The sequence below is a fragment of the Schistocerca americana genome, chromosome 8, assembly GCF_021461395.2.
Source record: "Schistocerca americana isolate TAMUIC-IGC-003095 chromosome 8, iqSchAmer2.1, whole genome shotgun sequence".
NCBI lineage: Eukaryota > Metazoa > Arthropoda > Insecta > Orthoptera > Acrididae > Schistocerca > Schistocerca americana.
This window is the reverse complement of record NC_060126.1, coordinates 121,898,717-121,914,919: the sequence shown is the minus strand read 5'-3', so window position 1 is coordinate 121,914,919 and position 16,203 is coordinate 121,898,717. Positions and strand designations below refer to the sequence as shown.

At 39.0% G+C, this 16,203-nt stretch overlaps 1 protein-coding gene across 2 annotated transcripts in view; it reads right to left on the bottom strand.

Moving 5' to 3' along the window:
• The window catches only part of LOC124544946 (protein HIRA-like), a 205,381-nt gene that overhangs the window by 108,164 nt on the left and 81,014 nt on the right, over window positions 1-16,203 (bottom strand). For both annotated transcript variants that reach the window (XM_047123692.1, XM_047123693.1), the window contains one exon: window positions 7,466-7,761. In XM_047123692.1, the coding sequence (XP_046979648.1) occupies window positions 7,466-7,761 (296 nt within the window). The remainder of the gene's footprint in view (window positions 1-7,465; window positions 7,762-16,203) is intronic.

Below are 16,203 nucleotides of genomic sequence, written 5' to 3'. Positions count from 1 at the left end.
GAACACTATTACTAGTACTCGAAAATTAAAGCTTCCAAAAAGTAAAAACACGTGGAAAAAGAAGTAACAAGTACAAAAAACACAGTTAATACTTAAATTTATGTAGCTTGGTGCACCAAAAAATACACATGCACAACTATTTAGGGTATATAAACATTCAGTAGTCCAGACTACAAACAAATGTTGGAAGACTAAGCCCAGTGAAGCACCTTTTCAGATACTTCATGCAGACTCAATACCACTAGGGAAACATCTATTAGGGCACGTATTTACAATGTGGCTTATTGTCTGTACATCACCAAAGACACACATCCTATCAGTGCAAACACGCCATTTGTGCATGGTGTATTTGCACATACCTTCTCCAGTTTGAAATGTATTAAGCTTTACCCAACACCTTTCCAGAATGATGAAAGCCTGGAACTTTAAAAGTTGAGTTGCCAATAAGCTCATGACTCCCGGTTTTCACGGCTTACCACTTACATTTCCATTTAGCATCACAGTTCAACCCAGTGGAGAGCATTTGGATTTCTATTTCATATGCTGGTCTTGTGGATTTGAGGCATTTCCTATGTGGCAAGAGTAAAACTTTGTGAAGGGGGACTGATTCATTTTTAGACTTGCTTGCAAAGATTGTACAGAGCCACCTTTCAACAAAAGCAGACAACACAGATGTTCGATAGTATTCGTAGCCAGCACTGAGTCACTAACGGTTTTCATAGAATCATTCAAGTAATCATCATCTTTTTTTTTTTTACATGTGCGCTGCAGAACCACACTCATGTGCAATATTCTACTGCAGAGTACAGGGTTTATAAAAAAAAGAATCATCTGATTTGGCACATCTATATTTCTGAACTAATAAACGTATACAATGGTTTTTCTATTTTTGATGAACAGGAGACTCAAAAGTCCCCCCAATACCTTTTCATATGTGTAGGTGTTCAATATGGCCCCCCTTGAGATGCATGGCATATGGAAATGTGGTATTCAAATTGTTCCCACACTGCAACAAGCATGTTTGAGTTACAGCTTCCCCAGCTGCTGTTATGCGATGTCTCCGTTCATTCATTGTTGTTGGTAATGGAGGCACATAAATAGAGTTTTTTATAAGCCCCCACAAGAAATAATTACATACACTCAGATCTGGTGACCTTGGAGGCCAGTAATGTATGGCTGAATCATTTCCTCCAGTGCAATCGATCCATTGTTCAGTAATCCTTTGATTTAAAAACTCCCCCACTTCCTGATGACAGTGTGGCGGTTTCCCATCCTGTTGGTAAATGAAGTCATTCGAATCAGTCTCCAACTGTGGGAAAAGAAAGTTCTAAGGAATATCAAGATATGTGCTTCCTGTAACAGTGTTCTTGGCAAAGAAAAATGGACCATACGCCTTTTCTCATGAAACTGCATGAAACACATTAAATTTTGGAAAGCCCTCTCATGTTGTACTGCCTCATGTGGTTGTTCCGTACCCCATATTTTCACATTACAATGGTTCACCTTTCCATTTAAATGGAATGTTGCCCCATCACTAAACACTAAACGTGGAAGAAAACTGTCATCCTCCATCTTGCCCAGAACGAAATTACAGAACATCACACGTTGTTGTTTGCCACTTTCACGAAGAACTTGCCGTAGCTCAATTTTGTATGGTTTCATGTGTAAATGTCGACGCAACACATGCCAGATGCACAGCAGGAGCATGCTGAGCTGTCAAGCTGCACAGCGAACAGGTTTCTGTGGACTCCTTGTGAAATTATGGCAGAGGTGTTCGATGTCTGCTTCAGGGACTCAGGGTTGGTGCAGGGATTTGCCTTTACACAAACAACCTGTTTCTCAGAATCGTTCATGCCATTGTCTAATGCTCTGTGTTGTAGGAGGATCCACACCATACCTAGTACGAAAGTCACACTGTACAGTTATTACTTGCATTGTGCAAAATGTAGAACACAAAATGCTTTCTGTTGTCTTGTCACCATTTTTACTAGAACTGAAGTGGGTGCACACTGCTGCTACCTAGTGGGAACCATGTAAAACTCTAGAGTTTGCTCATTCCAACAGTACATTGTTCACACACAAATAACATAATAATTATGATTTTTTAAAATGCACCCTATATATCAATGCAAGACATGCTCCACGGACAACTGACATGTTTGCTTCCCATATACTACCTACCAACTTCCTCGCCAAGTTCACTCATCTTTGTACTTTCTTAGCTGTGTTGGAAAGGTGTTTATGCTATGTCAGAGTTCTGTCTAATGGGATGCCATGGTAAGTTGGCATATTACTGTGATTGGCAATGCCATAGGGCCAAACTGTGGGTTGATCTTTGCTGCTGCTAAATGATTAGAGAGGTGGAAAAGATTTACTTTTGTTTTAGAAACCTTAGTCTGTCATCACATCCTGTATACTGGAATTCCGGCAGGTCTGCTGTTACATACTGAATAAGGCCAGAGCAAGAACAGAGCCTTGAGGTGAGCCATCATTTGAGTACACATTGTCTGCTCTTCTTTTTAACATGGCGTACTTCACACTGCTCATTTTTGAACATGTTCCTTAAGAGGTTACTTAGTCTTATAAGGTATAGTTATCAGAAATTTCAATATTATACCAGTACGCCACATCATGTCACAAGCTGCTGACATGTGAATGAAAACTATCCTGGTCTTTAATTTCTGGTACCTAGTTTCTGTGTGAGTAGACAAGGAGAGCACTTGCTCACAGCAGCTTCTACAAGGTGTAATCTATCTTGTTCAGTTGGTACCACATAATTAATTTGGTTTGTATTCTGTCTAATATAACTTTTTCCAGGAGTTTGTAACCACAGCTAAATACAAATGTGCTCTGAAGCAGTTCCTTCTTTCCCAGTAATTTTGATAACAATAACTTAAGTGCTCTTAAATTTTGATGGTAATATTCCTTTGTGAAGAATTACATTAAAAAGGTAGGACTGTTGTGCACCAGAATTCCTGAGTAAAGCCCATCTGCACCTGCTTTTCTACATTTCATGTCAGTAAGGACAGTCTTCTGTTCAGTGGTCATAAATTGAGATGAGAATTTTGCACTAGATTCTAGAGATTTCTTGACCTCAGTAAGTTCTCTGTTTACTTGTTGAACACATGTTTTATCTGCTGGAACCTTGGAAACTCTCACTCAATGACTGGCAATTATTTGTGTTGTGGGACAGGTCTTCTCCCAGCTCCCGAATCAGTGTCCCAGCTTTTCCACTGGAATGTGTGAAATCATTCTTTGTGCCAGTTTTCTCTGCTTTGATCAGTCACAGAATTCATTGAATTTGTGGCTGTTTCTTGCTCTCCACCTCCTTTGAATGTATCTCTTTGGATGTACCCTTTACAGCACTCTCTATGTAGGTGTTAAAACTACTAAAACATAAAACTGAATGAAAAGTTACGAGGGAAGCAGGTAACATGTAGGCAAAACTCAGAAACCACTGAAGACATCTCTACCACACTTTGTACATATATAACTCACCATCTTGGGGAAAATATTTTAGGTACAAGATCCCTTACCCAAGCACCACTACAAGGGGGCAGGGAAGTGGGATGCTGGAAGTGTGTAAAAATTACCAACTTTAATATTGATTTCACAGTTTTCAGAGTTGCTAAGCTCAAAGACATTTCCCTCTTAGGAGTGTGAGCAGAAATGGAAAGGGAGTGACAAATATTTTAGGTAATCAAGTTTTGTCTTGAATTAATTTTACAACAAATTTGTAAAGGGCTTAATTTTATAGTTTGTGTATTGTATTTATACTTTTAAAAACAAATAAATACAGTAGGTTTGTTTTATGCTGTACAATAATTTAATTCCTTTTTCTATCTGACATAAGGCTGAGGTAAATAAGTAACTGGGAACACCAGACAATCAGCTAAAACACGATAAAGGATGATGGACAACTAATATTCACCATAATGAACAGGGCACATAATTTGTGAATATTAGATGAGGGAAGATAGGGTAGCAGAAGCAGTTAGTATTTGTGTAAGAAACATCTCACAATATTTGTATTCATCAGCTACATAATGTGACACAGCAAACATGCTTGTCATTATTATAATGGAAATTACTCAGAAAAATGAGTGTGTACAGGCACTAGCCAGTGATAGTCATCTAGGCAAAAGTGTGGGAGAAGATGAAAGGACAGTATAGAGCAGTGTTGAAATATGGGAGGGGGGAGACAGATGGATTTTAGTGACAGCAGTGAAACAAGCCCAAAATAGAAGAGAGAGGGAGGGAGGGAGGGAGGGAGGGAGAGATGAGTGCAGAAGTGAAACATGGTGAGGGGGGCAAAGGTAAGGTTGAATGGAAAAGTGAATGAGATAGAAATGTCCAAGGGTGGAGTTTTAGGTCAGGGAGTTTGCTGGAACAGATGTGTGGGACAGATAGTTACAAACTGATAGTTAAGATGTATATGATATGTTTTGTATTTTGGCTGTTGACATTGTAGTGACACATGGATGATGGTTTGGGATAAGAAGTGGAATACAGTGGTGGGACTAGGATATTAAATAGGTTGGGTGAGTGGTGGAAGCCACAATTTTGTGGCAGGTGTGGGGGGGGGGGGGGGGGGGAGGGGGGGGGGGGTTGCTGTATGAAGGGAGTATTTTGATAGTAAGTATCTGTTAAACCCCATCCTCAGCTATGACAGCTGGCATATGTATTTAGTAAGTCAGAATGAGGCAGAATGGGTGTTTAAACACAGACCAAATTAATGTATATATGGTACAATTGCCAATAATACTAATTTTACAAGCATCACCATGAACTTCTATCCAAATTAGCCACATATCATCAGCACTTCATTTATACAGGCAACAAAAATGTATATACAAAGATTTAGCAACAGAAACAGATACTGTGAACCTTCCTGAATAGGTCCACACAGCTTCAGACAACATTAATGTGTGGTATGCTAAAACATCACAAGGACATATATTACACAAAATAGAAATTCTGTTCATATTATCCTTCTTAATACAACTGAAAGCAATGACATCTCAGTTTCAGCCACCAATCACCTTTACATTACTAAAAGCAAACCAAATTTTCATCCATGAATAACAGCTATATTAATATAGTCGACGTAACATCATAAGAAATTATGATATTATATACTGTAAACAGTTGCGTGCCAGCAGTGAACATAACTGTATGACGAGGAACTATCCTTCAAGACACCTTTGACTTTTATGCACTAAGTGTTGGCCTAAAATATTCCCTGCAGGATGCCAGCTACATAATGTGGGATTGCATTGTGCATGTGTTCATTAAAACTAACGTTGCAATAACAATTAAGATCACTTTTGTTAATATACTTAACAATGTCCCTTTCTTTCTTTACTGACTGAACATCTAACTGTTATTTCCCAAAAACACATAAAATACTTCTTATCAAGAAACTTCAAATAAGCACTGGTACTGTACTAATGGTGACTGGAGGATAATTTTATGGATACAGTAAATCATTGTAGTTTCAAACCTTGTGCATTACAGCTACAAAATCATCCCTGGCAAAATCAGAGTGACCAGGAAAATTAAACCATTACAGTCCAGAGAATGGTCACCTGAATCAAACAAACCACTATTTATTACATTTACTGTTGATGCCCAACACCTGTCAAATACACACCACCTCTCATTGTTTCCCCCTCATATTACAATCCTCTCTCTTCCTAACATTGTATTCTCCCTTGTCACTTTCTCATTTACTAAGTTCTACGTTTTATGATTAATCCAGTCTTTCACCACAGACATACATGCAAGCATGTGACCACAAACACAAATGCACATGCTCTCTCTCTCTATTCATTCACTCCCTCTCCCTTTTGCACTGATAACTCATAGTTTATTTTGGCACTTCTGCAAATGTAATCTCTCTTTCTTCACATTTCATTTATTCAACTAGCTCATTTATCTTTCGCTGTATAATGCATTATCTGGAAGGTTAAACGGAGCATTATCACGGAGGAGTAAATTCCATTTCTAAACATCTGGAGTCAAACATTGAAGAAGACTGACACAAAGAACCCTAGATATAATGCAACAAAAGGTCTTCTTCAGAAATCAATAAGATGCAGCCATAGATGTTTTAAAACTTGCCAGGAGGCCAGCAATTGACGACTGTCTGAATACCAGGCATTGTTACCTCTTTGACATTACACAGGGTACACCACATGGAGATGAACTGCCAAAGGTTCAAAACTTGCCTTTATTTTCTTGAATATTTATATTTCAAACAAGCTAAACACACAATCCAGAAAGTTCACTTATACAGATGACTCAGCCAAAGTTGCACAACATGAATCATTTGAGGCCTCCAAAGACATTTTGATCTCCGACTTAAAGCTGCCAAGCAACTACTTTCATAAATGGAGACTGCAGCTTAACACAACTAAGACAGAAGTATCATGCTTCCACCTTTGTAATGGTCACAAGAAGAGAGCTTAACATTAACTCTGAAGGCGAAGGTCTCAACCATGACAACTACCGTGGACAGAATGCTTGCTTAGAAGGAGCACCTGACAAAGACCACGGGTAAAAGAAGGGCAAGAATTAAAATGATTAATAAACTGTGTAGCATCTATTTGAGCTCCTAGGTAAATATGCTTTGCACATTAGAAGTTGGGCTCATCTATTCGGAGGTGAAACACTGTGCCCCTACAATGATTATCTGCTCACATACGAACAAGATTGGTGTGGCACCAAATGACATTATCCACACTATCAGCAGCACAGTACAATCAACTCCTACTGCATGACTGCCCTCCTTGAGCCATATACGACTACCAGAGATATGGCGTAAAAATGCTTTCCTTAGAGAGTACCATAAAATTAGCAGTATCCCTCAGCTGTTCATACATACTGAAATTGCTGGCCTGACTCACAGAACACTGATATCAAGAAAATAAGCACTATCCACAGCTAAGGAACTGACACACTCAAACTTTGATGTTCACAATGTCTGGAAATAACACTGGAAAGAGCACTGCCGACCAAAATGCCAAAGTTCCTCAGTGACATTCACTGTCCAAATTAAACATTCCCTCCCCCCACCCCCTCCCCTTCTCACCCCATCTGGTAAGTCTCCCATGACCCAAGGTTCTGAGTGACTTTTCTGTACTCTCCTCACTTCCTAAACCTCACAAATCTTTTTTCTTCATCACTCTTCCTTTCCCCTCAACCTTTCTGCCAGAAGAAAGAGCCACTGGCTCCAAAAGCTTGCATATTTCTTTAACCTTCATATACGTTTTCTCCTGCTGCTCCTTGATAAGTAGGTTTTTTATCTGTACAATTACATTATATTTACAGCACAAAACATGACTGATGTGAAGTTAATAGGCACTAGTGCAGGCCCCCAATCAAACTCAATTTAAAATGAACACAATACACATACAACACACAAATACAATTTAAAATTACAGAAAAATTAATCAAGGCTCACCCAGCATCTGGTGCAGGAGGTATGTACATAGGTGTTATTCTTCTCTTTCCATCTGAAGTACGAGTCTCTATCTGTTTATTGATGGGGCCCTTAAGAGGTGTTGAAGGCTGGGATACAGAAGCAGCTGGCCGTTCCAGTGATCCGTTAGTCTGCCCAGCGTCTGCTGCCGCTTTCTCTGCTGCAGCTTTTTCTGCCTTCTCCCGGACAGCAAGCAACTCTGGTGTCTCCACCACACATGCACCTGCACCACCGGCAGCTGATAGTGACTTGCCATACATGCGCTCATGAAGCATTGTCTGTTTCAATTATGACAGGTTCAATATTAGTATCAGGATTTTAAGACGTTACAAATAATGTCATGAACAGGTGCTCCACACTGGCTCCCTTAACACTGTTCACAAGAATACTTACAAAATATTATCAGCTACAGCTCCACTAACATGTTATCAAAATGCAGAAAAAACAAAAACTGCAATCAAGACCACGCTTGGTTTAAATCAAATGAAGCACTGTTTATGTCCATACACACATATCACAGTTGCGTGGTTGTTTGACAGTTTTACTTATGTTTAATGACACAAATCTCATATCTACTTGTGGTGCTATCGATTTGGTCTGCAACCAGTTAAGGAAACAAATCGAGAAATTTATCTTTCAAAATTAAGCAGAGGTTTGGCTATGGAAAATGCAAAGTGCTCACAACATAAACATTAAATTAAAACAGGATTTCTAGTTGAAAATTTTCAATGCCAGTGGCAGCAATATTGAAGAGCAGGTTGGGTTACTGTAGACACAATGTTAACAAGAGAAACACAAAATAGAAGAGAACAAGAGGCTGGGAAGTGGGATAGACTCATTTAAGAACAACATATTCTGTGCTCAAATTTCAACCAGATTCTCAACTAGAATGACCTCCCTGCCAATGAGCACGAATTCTGAAAACTTCAGTCACTTATAACTCAGATTGAGCTTCTCTACCATGACATTTTGAAAGCCACAGATAAAAGCAATCAAGCAGAGGTATTTCTTGACTTTCAAGAAGCATTTGCCTCATCACCACAACAAAGACTGTTAATGAAAGTATGACCCCCCCCCCCCCCCCCCCACACACACACACACAAAATAGTTGGATGAAATGGTTGACATTCATAAGCATCTGGAAATCACCCTGACTACAGTCAAACAATCGGCAGTTGCTGAGAATTGGTGGAGAGCTCCCGAGAGTGACCTGTGACATCTGTACCAGAGGTACCTCATGTACTATTCTCTCCCATGAATCCTGTCTCCTCTGCAGAAAGTATGGGATCTGTCATTAACCATTCACTTTACTGAGAGAGGCGTGTCAATGGTAGATCTAGGCATCTTCTACAGGGTGGACGAGGACCAGGGAGGACTCAGTCCGAGCTGATGTCTTTCACTGAAACTGATCCAGAGGGACTCGCTTCACCTGTTTTAGGAAAATCTGTTTTGTGTGGTGGCAAGATGAGGTGAACACAAAAGGGTAGGAGGTCTATTAATCGTCAGCAGTTGAAATGTACAGCAAATGATGGTAGGAAAATTGCAGCAAGGGACGCGAAAGGACACCAGGTGCACTCAGTGTGTATGCCTGCAGGCCACATTCAACATGTTGAAGAGGCTAATCAAGCAGCCAGTGAGGGAACAGTGTGCAAGCAACTGCAGATTGTGGCACAAGTTGGAACAAAGATGCCTTTCATCTGGGCTCCGAGGCCACTCTTGGGTCATTCCACCAACTGGCAGAGATAGTACAGGAGATCAGCCTTGAGCATGGAGTTTCAATGACTTTTGTCACAATCTGCAGCAATGTCCCCCAGTATACAAGAAACTCAAATCCAGCAAGATAGAAACCGAAGTGGCATGTGAGATTGTTTGGGCAAGACCCAGTATCAGGGGTGGGAATAAAATGATAAATGGATGCTTTTATTGCCCACCAGACTCATCTCCTGATATAAACAAAAACTTTATAGAAAATCTTAGTTCAATTGTACATAAGTTCCCCAATCATAGCATAATCATCAGGGGAGACTTTAATCATCCAACAATTAATTAGGACAATTATAGTTTTGTTGGCTGTTGGTGTTATGAGACATTCTGTGAAGCATTACTAAATGCCTTCTCTGAAAACTGCCTGGAACACATAGTTAAGATCCCCACTCATGATGGAAATATATTGAATTTAATGGCAACAAATAGAGCTGACCTCTTTGAGGATGTCCACATCAAAACTAGTATCAGTGACCATGACACAGTTGTGGCAACAATGATTAGGAAAGTATGCTCAGTAGACTAGATAAAAAATCAGTAGTGACATCTCACAATGGGGAACTTTAAACTTTCAGCACAGGTAAAGAGCAAATCTGGCTCAAGTTTAAAAGAATAGTTGACCATGCACTGGACAGATAAGTACCCAATAGAACAGTTCATAGTGGGAGGGAATCTCCATGGGATACAGTCACTGTAAAAGAACTTCTAACAAAACAGAGATCACTGCATCATAGGTGTGAAACAAAGCGTAGGGCTATAGGGAGAGAGATAATGAGTGAAACGAGTTTGCCTGTCAAGAGAGCAATCTGTGATGCCTTCAATGACTACCTTAGCAGATTACTGTCAAGTGATCTTTCACAGAACCCAAAGAAATTCTGGTCAAATGTAGAAGCTGTTATTGCACCAAAGTTAGTGTCCAGACCCTAGTGAATGAGACATGAAGTGAAATTGAGGATACCAAAGCAAAAGCTGAAATGCTTAACTAAATTTTCAAATGTTCCTTTACAAAAGAAAACCCTGGATAACTGCCACAATTTAATCCTCGTACCACTGAAAAGATGAACAGAATAAGTATTAGTGTCAGTGGCTTTGAGAAACAGCTTAAATCATTAAAATTGAACAAAGATCCAGGACCTGATGGAATCCCTATCATATTCTATACTAAATTTGTGGCCGAGTTTCATCCTCTTGTAACTATAATGTATCACAGATATCTTGAACAAAAAAAAAAAAAAAAAAGCCAAGTCTAGTTCTTGGAAAAAGGCACAGGTCACACCCATCTACAAGAAAGGGAGTACAAGTGATCCACAAAACTACCATCCAACATCCTTGACATCTATTTGTTGTAGAATCTTAGACCATATTTTGAGTTCAAACATAATGAAGTATCTTGAACAGCTAGATGATGTATTTCTTGATTTCCAAAACACATTCGACTCCATATCACACCTATGCTTATTGTCAAAAGTATGATCATATGGGGTATCAAGTGAAATTTATTACTGAATTGAGGACCTTTTGGTAGGGGGACTTATCATGTTACCTTGGATGGAGATTCAACATCAGATGTAAAAGTAACTTCAAGTGTAACCTGTAAAAGTAACTTCAAGTGTAACCCATGGAAGTGTGTAGGGACCCTTGCTGCTCATATCATATGTTAATGATCTTGCAGATGATGCAGTTAGCTATAATGAAGTACTATCTGAAAGAAGCTGCATAAATATTCCGTCAGATCTTTCAAAGTGGTGCAGAGCAGAGACTGGTAACTTGCTTTAAGTGTTCAGAAATTTAAAATTTTGCACTTCGAAAAAAAAAAAAAAAAAAAAAAAAAAAAAAGAAGAAGAAGAAGAAGAGAGAGAGAGAGAATAGTGTCCTATGACTAAGGACTGCAAAAATTTCCCTCAAAATGACAATATGCAAAATTACTTAACAGATGCTGTTCCATAGCGAATTGTATCCAGACAAGTTATTTGTCAGAGACAGGTTCAAATAGCTTTATTTTCTGCATCGAATATCAAAACATAAGCAGTTACTGGCATTGTACATCATCTGGCAAAACCCAGTTAAGAATGATAATGTGCACAAGAACCTACACGGAAAATGAAGTGTACAAACCCAACGATGTATCAGTGTGCTCAATGATCTGGAGCCATGCCAATGTAGGTGGTTGGATGGTCTGTTTAAGTTACACGGCACATAATGCAACACAGTACTCAGCCATGAGACCTAGCATTTTATAAGAAGGAAACGTGCCTGTTTGTTTGTTAGCTAAAGCTTAAAAGATAGTATAACGGGGACAGTTTTAACGTGGGAAATTAGGTGGCAGATGGTTTGAGTTGTATTTGCATATAATACCGCTAGAGGTTGGGCCTTAACTACATCTTTAACAGTAATCTGCTAACTTCATCAAGCCATTGTGCAGTAGCTGTGCCTGAATGCTTTGTGTTGTGCATTGCTCATTTTCTTCTTTTGAAGTGACTAATCCTCGTCCATCACAGATTTTGATTATGACCTTTACAAAACCAGAAGAGGTCAGTGATCCCCTGTGACAATGTGTCAGTTCTTGTGTAGGCTTCTGCTCAGCGAAATGGAGGCAGAGTTTGTTTCTGCGCACTGCTCCTTCCCCTGTGGTGGTCAAAATTCTAGTCTGTTTATGTTCGCAGCCATCTGTGACTATAGCCTATAGCACCATCTCTCTGTGCTATAGTGACTGGAACGCAAAATCTGTAAAGTTTTCTAACAGTGCCGAAATTTTTCTCCTAATGTTAAAATTGAGTTGCCGTACATTCAATTCTACTTCTATGCTAAATGCCTTGTCAGCTCTATCTGCAGTGTTGTCAAGCATGGGTCACATGGCTGTGAATGCCCATGAAAGGTTGAATTTAGTAGTCTGCAGATTTTTTAATCTTCAAATTGGGTGAGAAAAGACAAGTAATGTTCAGAAACATCTTACATTGAAGACACATTCATTTAACTAGAGGGAAAGTGCTGCTGCTTTTCAACAGAACAACCAGTTTTGAAAGCATAAATGCAGCCAAATGAAGAAAAGAAATGCCATTTTGGAAGAAAAAGGTCTTGAAGTTTTTTGCAAAAGCAAACACTCCCATCAAAAAGTTCAATTTCAAAGAACTAGTAATTTGTCTGTCTTCACTCGTGTAGTATGACAATCTTATAAATTTGTGTGTCTAATAATTTACAAACAAAGAAAATATATGCGAATTTCAACTAAACTATATGCGAATTTTGCAAAACACAGATGTGGATTTTACAAAAATATATTTTACCGTCCTTACCTATCAGTATAATATCAATGAGTTAGTAAAATATCAATGAGTTACTGCTGGAATTGGCCAACTCATACAAATACCTGGGTGTAACACTTTTTAGGGCTATGAAATCGAATGTTCACATAGGTTCAGTTGTAAGTACAGCAGGTGGTAGACTTCGGTTTACAGGTAGAATACTGGGGAAGTGCTATCAATCTACACTGGAGATTGCTTACAAATCACTTGTGTGACCCATTCTAGAATATTGCTTAAGTGTACAAGACCCATAGCAGATAGGACTAACAGGGAATATTGAACAAATATGGAGTAGGGCAGCATGAATGGTCAAAGATTTTATAATCCTTGGAAGACAGTCACAAAAATACTGAAGAAACTAAGCTGGAAGACTCTTTAAGATATATGTAAACTATACTGAGAAAATGAAATGATTGCTCCAGGTATGTACTACAGCCCCCTACATATCGCTCACATACTAATCATGAATGTAAGATCAGAATAATTACTGCACATACAGAAGCATTCAAACAATCATTCTTTCCATGCTGCATATGTGAATGGAACAGGAAGAAACCCTTATAACTACTACAATGGGATGTACCCTCTCGCATGAACCTCATGGTTACAGAGTATAGATGTAGATGTAGATGCAGAAATAATGCAAGAAAAACTTTTTAATGCTTACTACATTTTCGTGATTCACGAAGTAAAACTTCAGCATCAGGTATCTCATTTTAATGTATTACAACTGCATTTCTAGCTTATTTGCAACATGTTTTAGAGACAGTATCCACATACGTCACTGAATGTACCTGCAAAATTTTATCATTGTATGACACAGTTCCAGAGATGTGATATTTTAAAACTGCCAGAATCTAAGATGAATCGATTTTGGTTTGGAATTTTTCACCAATCTATGGGTCACTAAGGTGAAACTAGTACATTCTATGAGGGCTATTCAGAAAGTAGGGAACATTTCCATCTGATGCCGCTAGGCACGCACCAATCACGTATATTTTGGTATATGTGTGAGCTCGGCAGCTCAGTTAGCATCCATCCGTGACAGTGGGAACGTCTCTGCACATCTGGTTTTTTCGATATTTGAATTTGAAATGTGTGCTGCATTTCGAAAATTCTGCCAGTTGTGAGCTGCGGTCTGCGACACAGTTTTTATTGGCAAAAAACCTAAAACTTATAGAAATTTATCGTGAACTGTGTGAAGTATACGGAAACAATGTAACGAGTGAATGTTTTGTCCAGGAATGGTGCATTCAGTTTAAAAATGGCTAAACCAATGTTCATGATGAAGAGAAGAGTGGACACCCGAGCATTGTGACTGACAATCTTGTCGCTAAAGCTGATGAAACGATTCGTGAAAATCGTCGCTTCACAATAATGGAGCTTTCACTTTCTTTTCCACAAGTTTCATTGAAATTATTGTTTGAAATTGTCACTCGAAAGCTAGGCTACCACAAATTTTGTGCATGGTGGGTGCCCAAAATGCTTACAGAGCACAATAAAGAACAGCAAATGGAGGCAACATTGACATTTCTGGAGGCCTACCACAAACATGGTGATTCATTATTGGATCAAATCATAACCGGTGACGAGACTTGGGTGAAACACGTCAATTGTGAGACAAAATTACAGTCCATGGAGTGGGGGTCACAAGGTCCTCCCAGAAACAAAGAAAATGTTTGCAAACCTTGTTGGTAAGAAAGCTGTTGGCAACAGTGTTTTGGGATAGGCAGGGTGTGCTTCTTATTGATTTTCTCGAACATGGAGCAACCATAAATTCTGCCCGGTACTGTCAAACTTTGCAGGGCCTTAGAAGAGCAGTTCAAAACAAACGCCGAGGAAAGCTTATGTCCAAAATTTTGTTTTTGCTTGACAATGCCCAACCTCACATGGCAAACCGCACTAAAGAACTCCTAATTCATTCAAATGGGAAATTTTCCCTCATCTGCCCTATAGCCCCGATCCTGCACCAAGCGACTTCCACTTGTTTCCCAATATGAAGAAATGGCTTGCAACGCAGTGCTTTGATGACGATGCAGAACTCCAGGCAGGCTGACTCACTGGCTGAAGTCTCAGGTGGCAGAATTTTACAACAAAGGTTTTTCAAAGCTTGTCCACCGCTATGATAAGTGCCTCAATGTGTTTGGTGACTATGTGGAAAGTAAGTAATTGGGGTTTTGAGTCTTCAAACAGAAAAGTTTACACACTTAATGTAAAATATTTAACACACAAACTCATTTGTAAAGTCAGACATCTGAAGCTCTTTTATACATGGGAGACTGTCTCTTTAAACACTTGGGCTGTGGGGATAACTGGTATTAATAGTATGGATAATCATCAACAGATGTAGAAGTAACTTCAGGCAGGCCACAGGTAACTGCGTTGGGGCTCTTTATTGTTACTGTTGTATACACATGACATTATAGACGACATTAATAATAGCGTCAGTCATTTTGCAGATGATGCAGCAATATCTGGAAAGGGTTGCATTAGTATTCCGTCATGTCAAAGTGGTGCAAAGATTGGAACCTTGTTTTAAATGACGGGTATGTAAAAGTGTACACTTTACAAAATGAGAAAATGTGGTTCCTATGGTTACAATACCAATGACTGACAATTACAGTCAGTCATTTCATACAAACACCTCGGTGTAAAAATTTGTGGGGATATGAAATGGAATGATCACACTGGTTCTGCTGAAAGTAAAGAAGGAAACAAAATGTAATTTAAATGGAGTTATAGTGACAGACTTTCCTAGCAACCTTTTTAAGACAGTATTATTAGAAGGAAAGCTAGCTGAAGTTTCACAGTTTGCAGGGAAAGAAAACAAACAATGACTTTCTTAAAATATTTATGCAGCTAGTTGTAGAACAGTAATTAAATAATAATTATCTGATATAAACTGTGTGTCAAAGAATCAGTGAAATCCTCAAAAGTCAAACCCACTGCAATATGACTTAAGACATGATATCTGTTTGGTGAAAAAATGAAAAATGTCCCTGAATAAGGAAAACCATGAGGTCATCCACATGTGTACAAAAAGAAATCCATTATACTCCAGTTACATGATAAATAATACAACTTTAAGGGTTGTAAATTTAACTAAGTACCTAAGAATTACAATTACGAAGAACTTAAATTGGAATGATCACATAGGTAATGTTGTGGGGAAGGCAAACCAAACACTGCATTTTATAGGTGGAACACTTAGCAGATGCAACAGGTCTGCTAAAAAGACTGTTTACCTACACTTCTCTGTCCTCTGCTAGAGTACTGATTTGCAGTATTGAATCCTCACTGAATAGGAGTGATGGAGGACACTGAAAAAGTTCACAGAAGTGTAGCTCATTCTGTATTACCCAGCAAGAGGGGAAGGAGTATCACAGATACGATAAGTGAGTTGTGGTGGCAGTCATTAACCCTTTCGTGACTATGGGCATACATGTATGTCCAGCAGGTAGAAAAGTCATTGCTATTGGTCTAGATGTACACTCAGCGGGCGGTAACTCCAGACGGCTACTGACGGAAACGGAGGTCCTAAACTACAAATTAAATGGCCTTCGACATATTCGTTTGACACATAAAAAGTAAAATTCGCTCAACAGCCTGCACGTCATTTGCTAAAACAGTCGATAACTCATATGGCAAACCCAA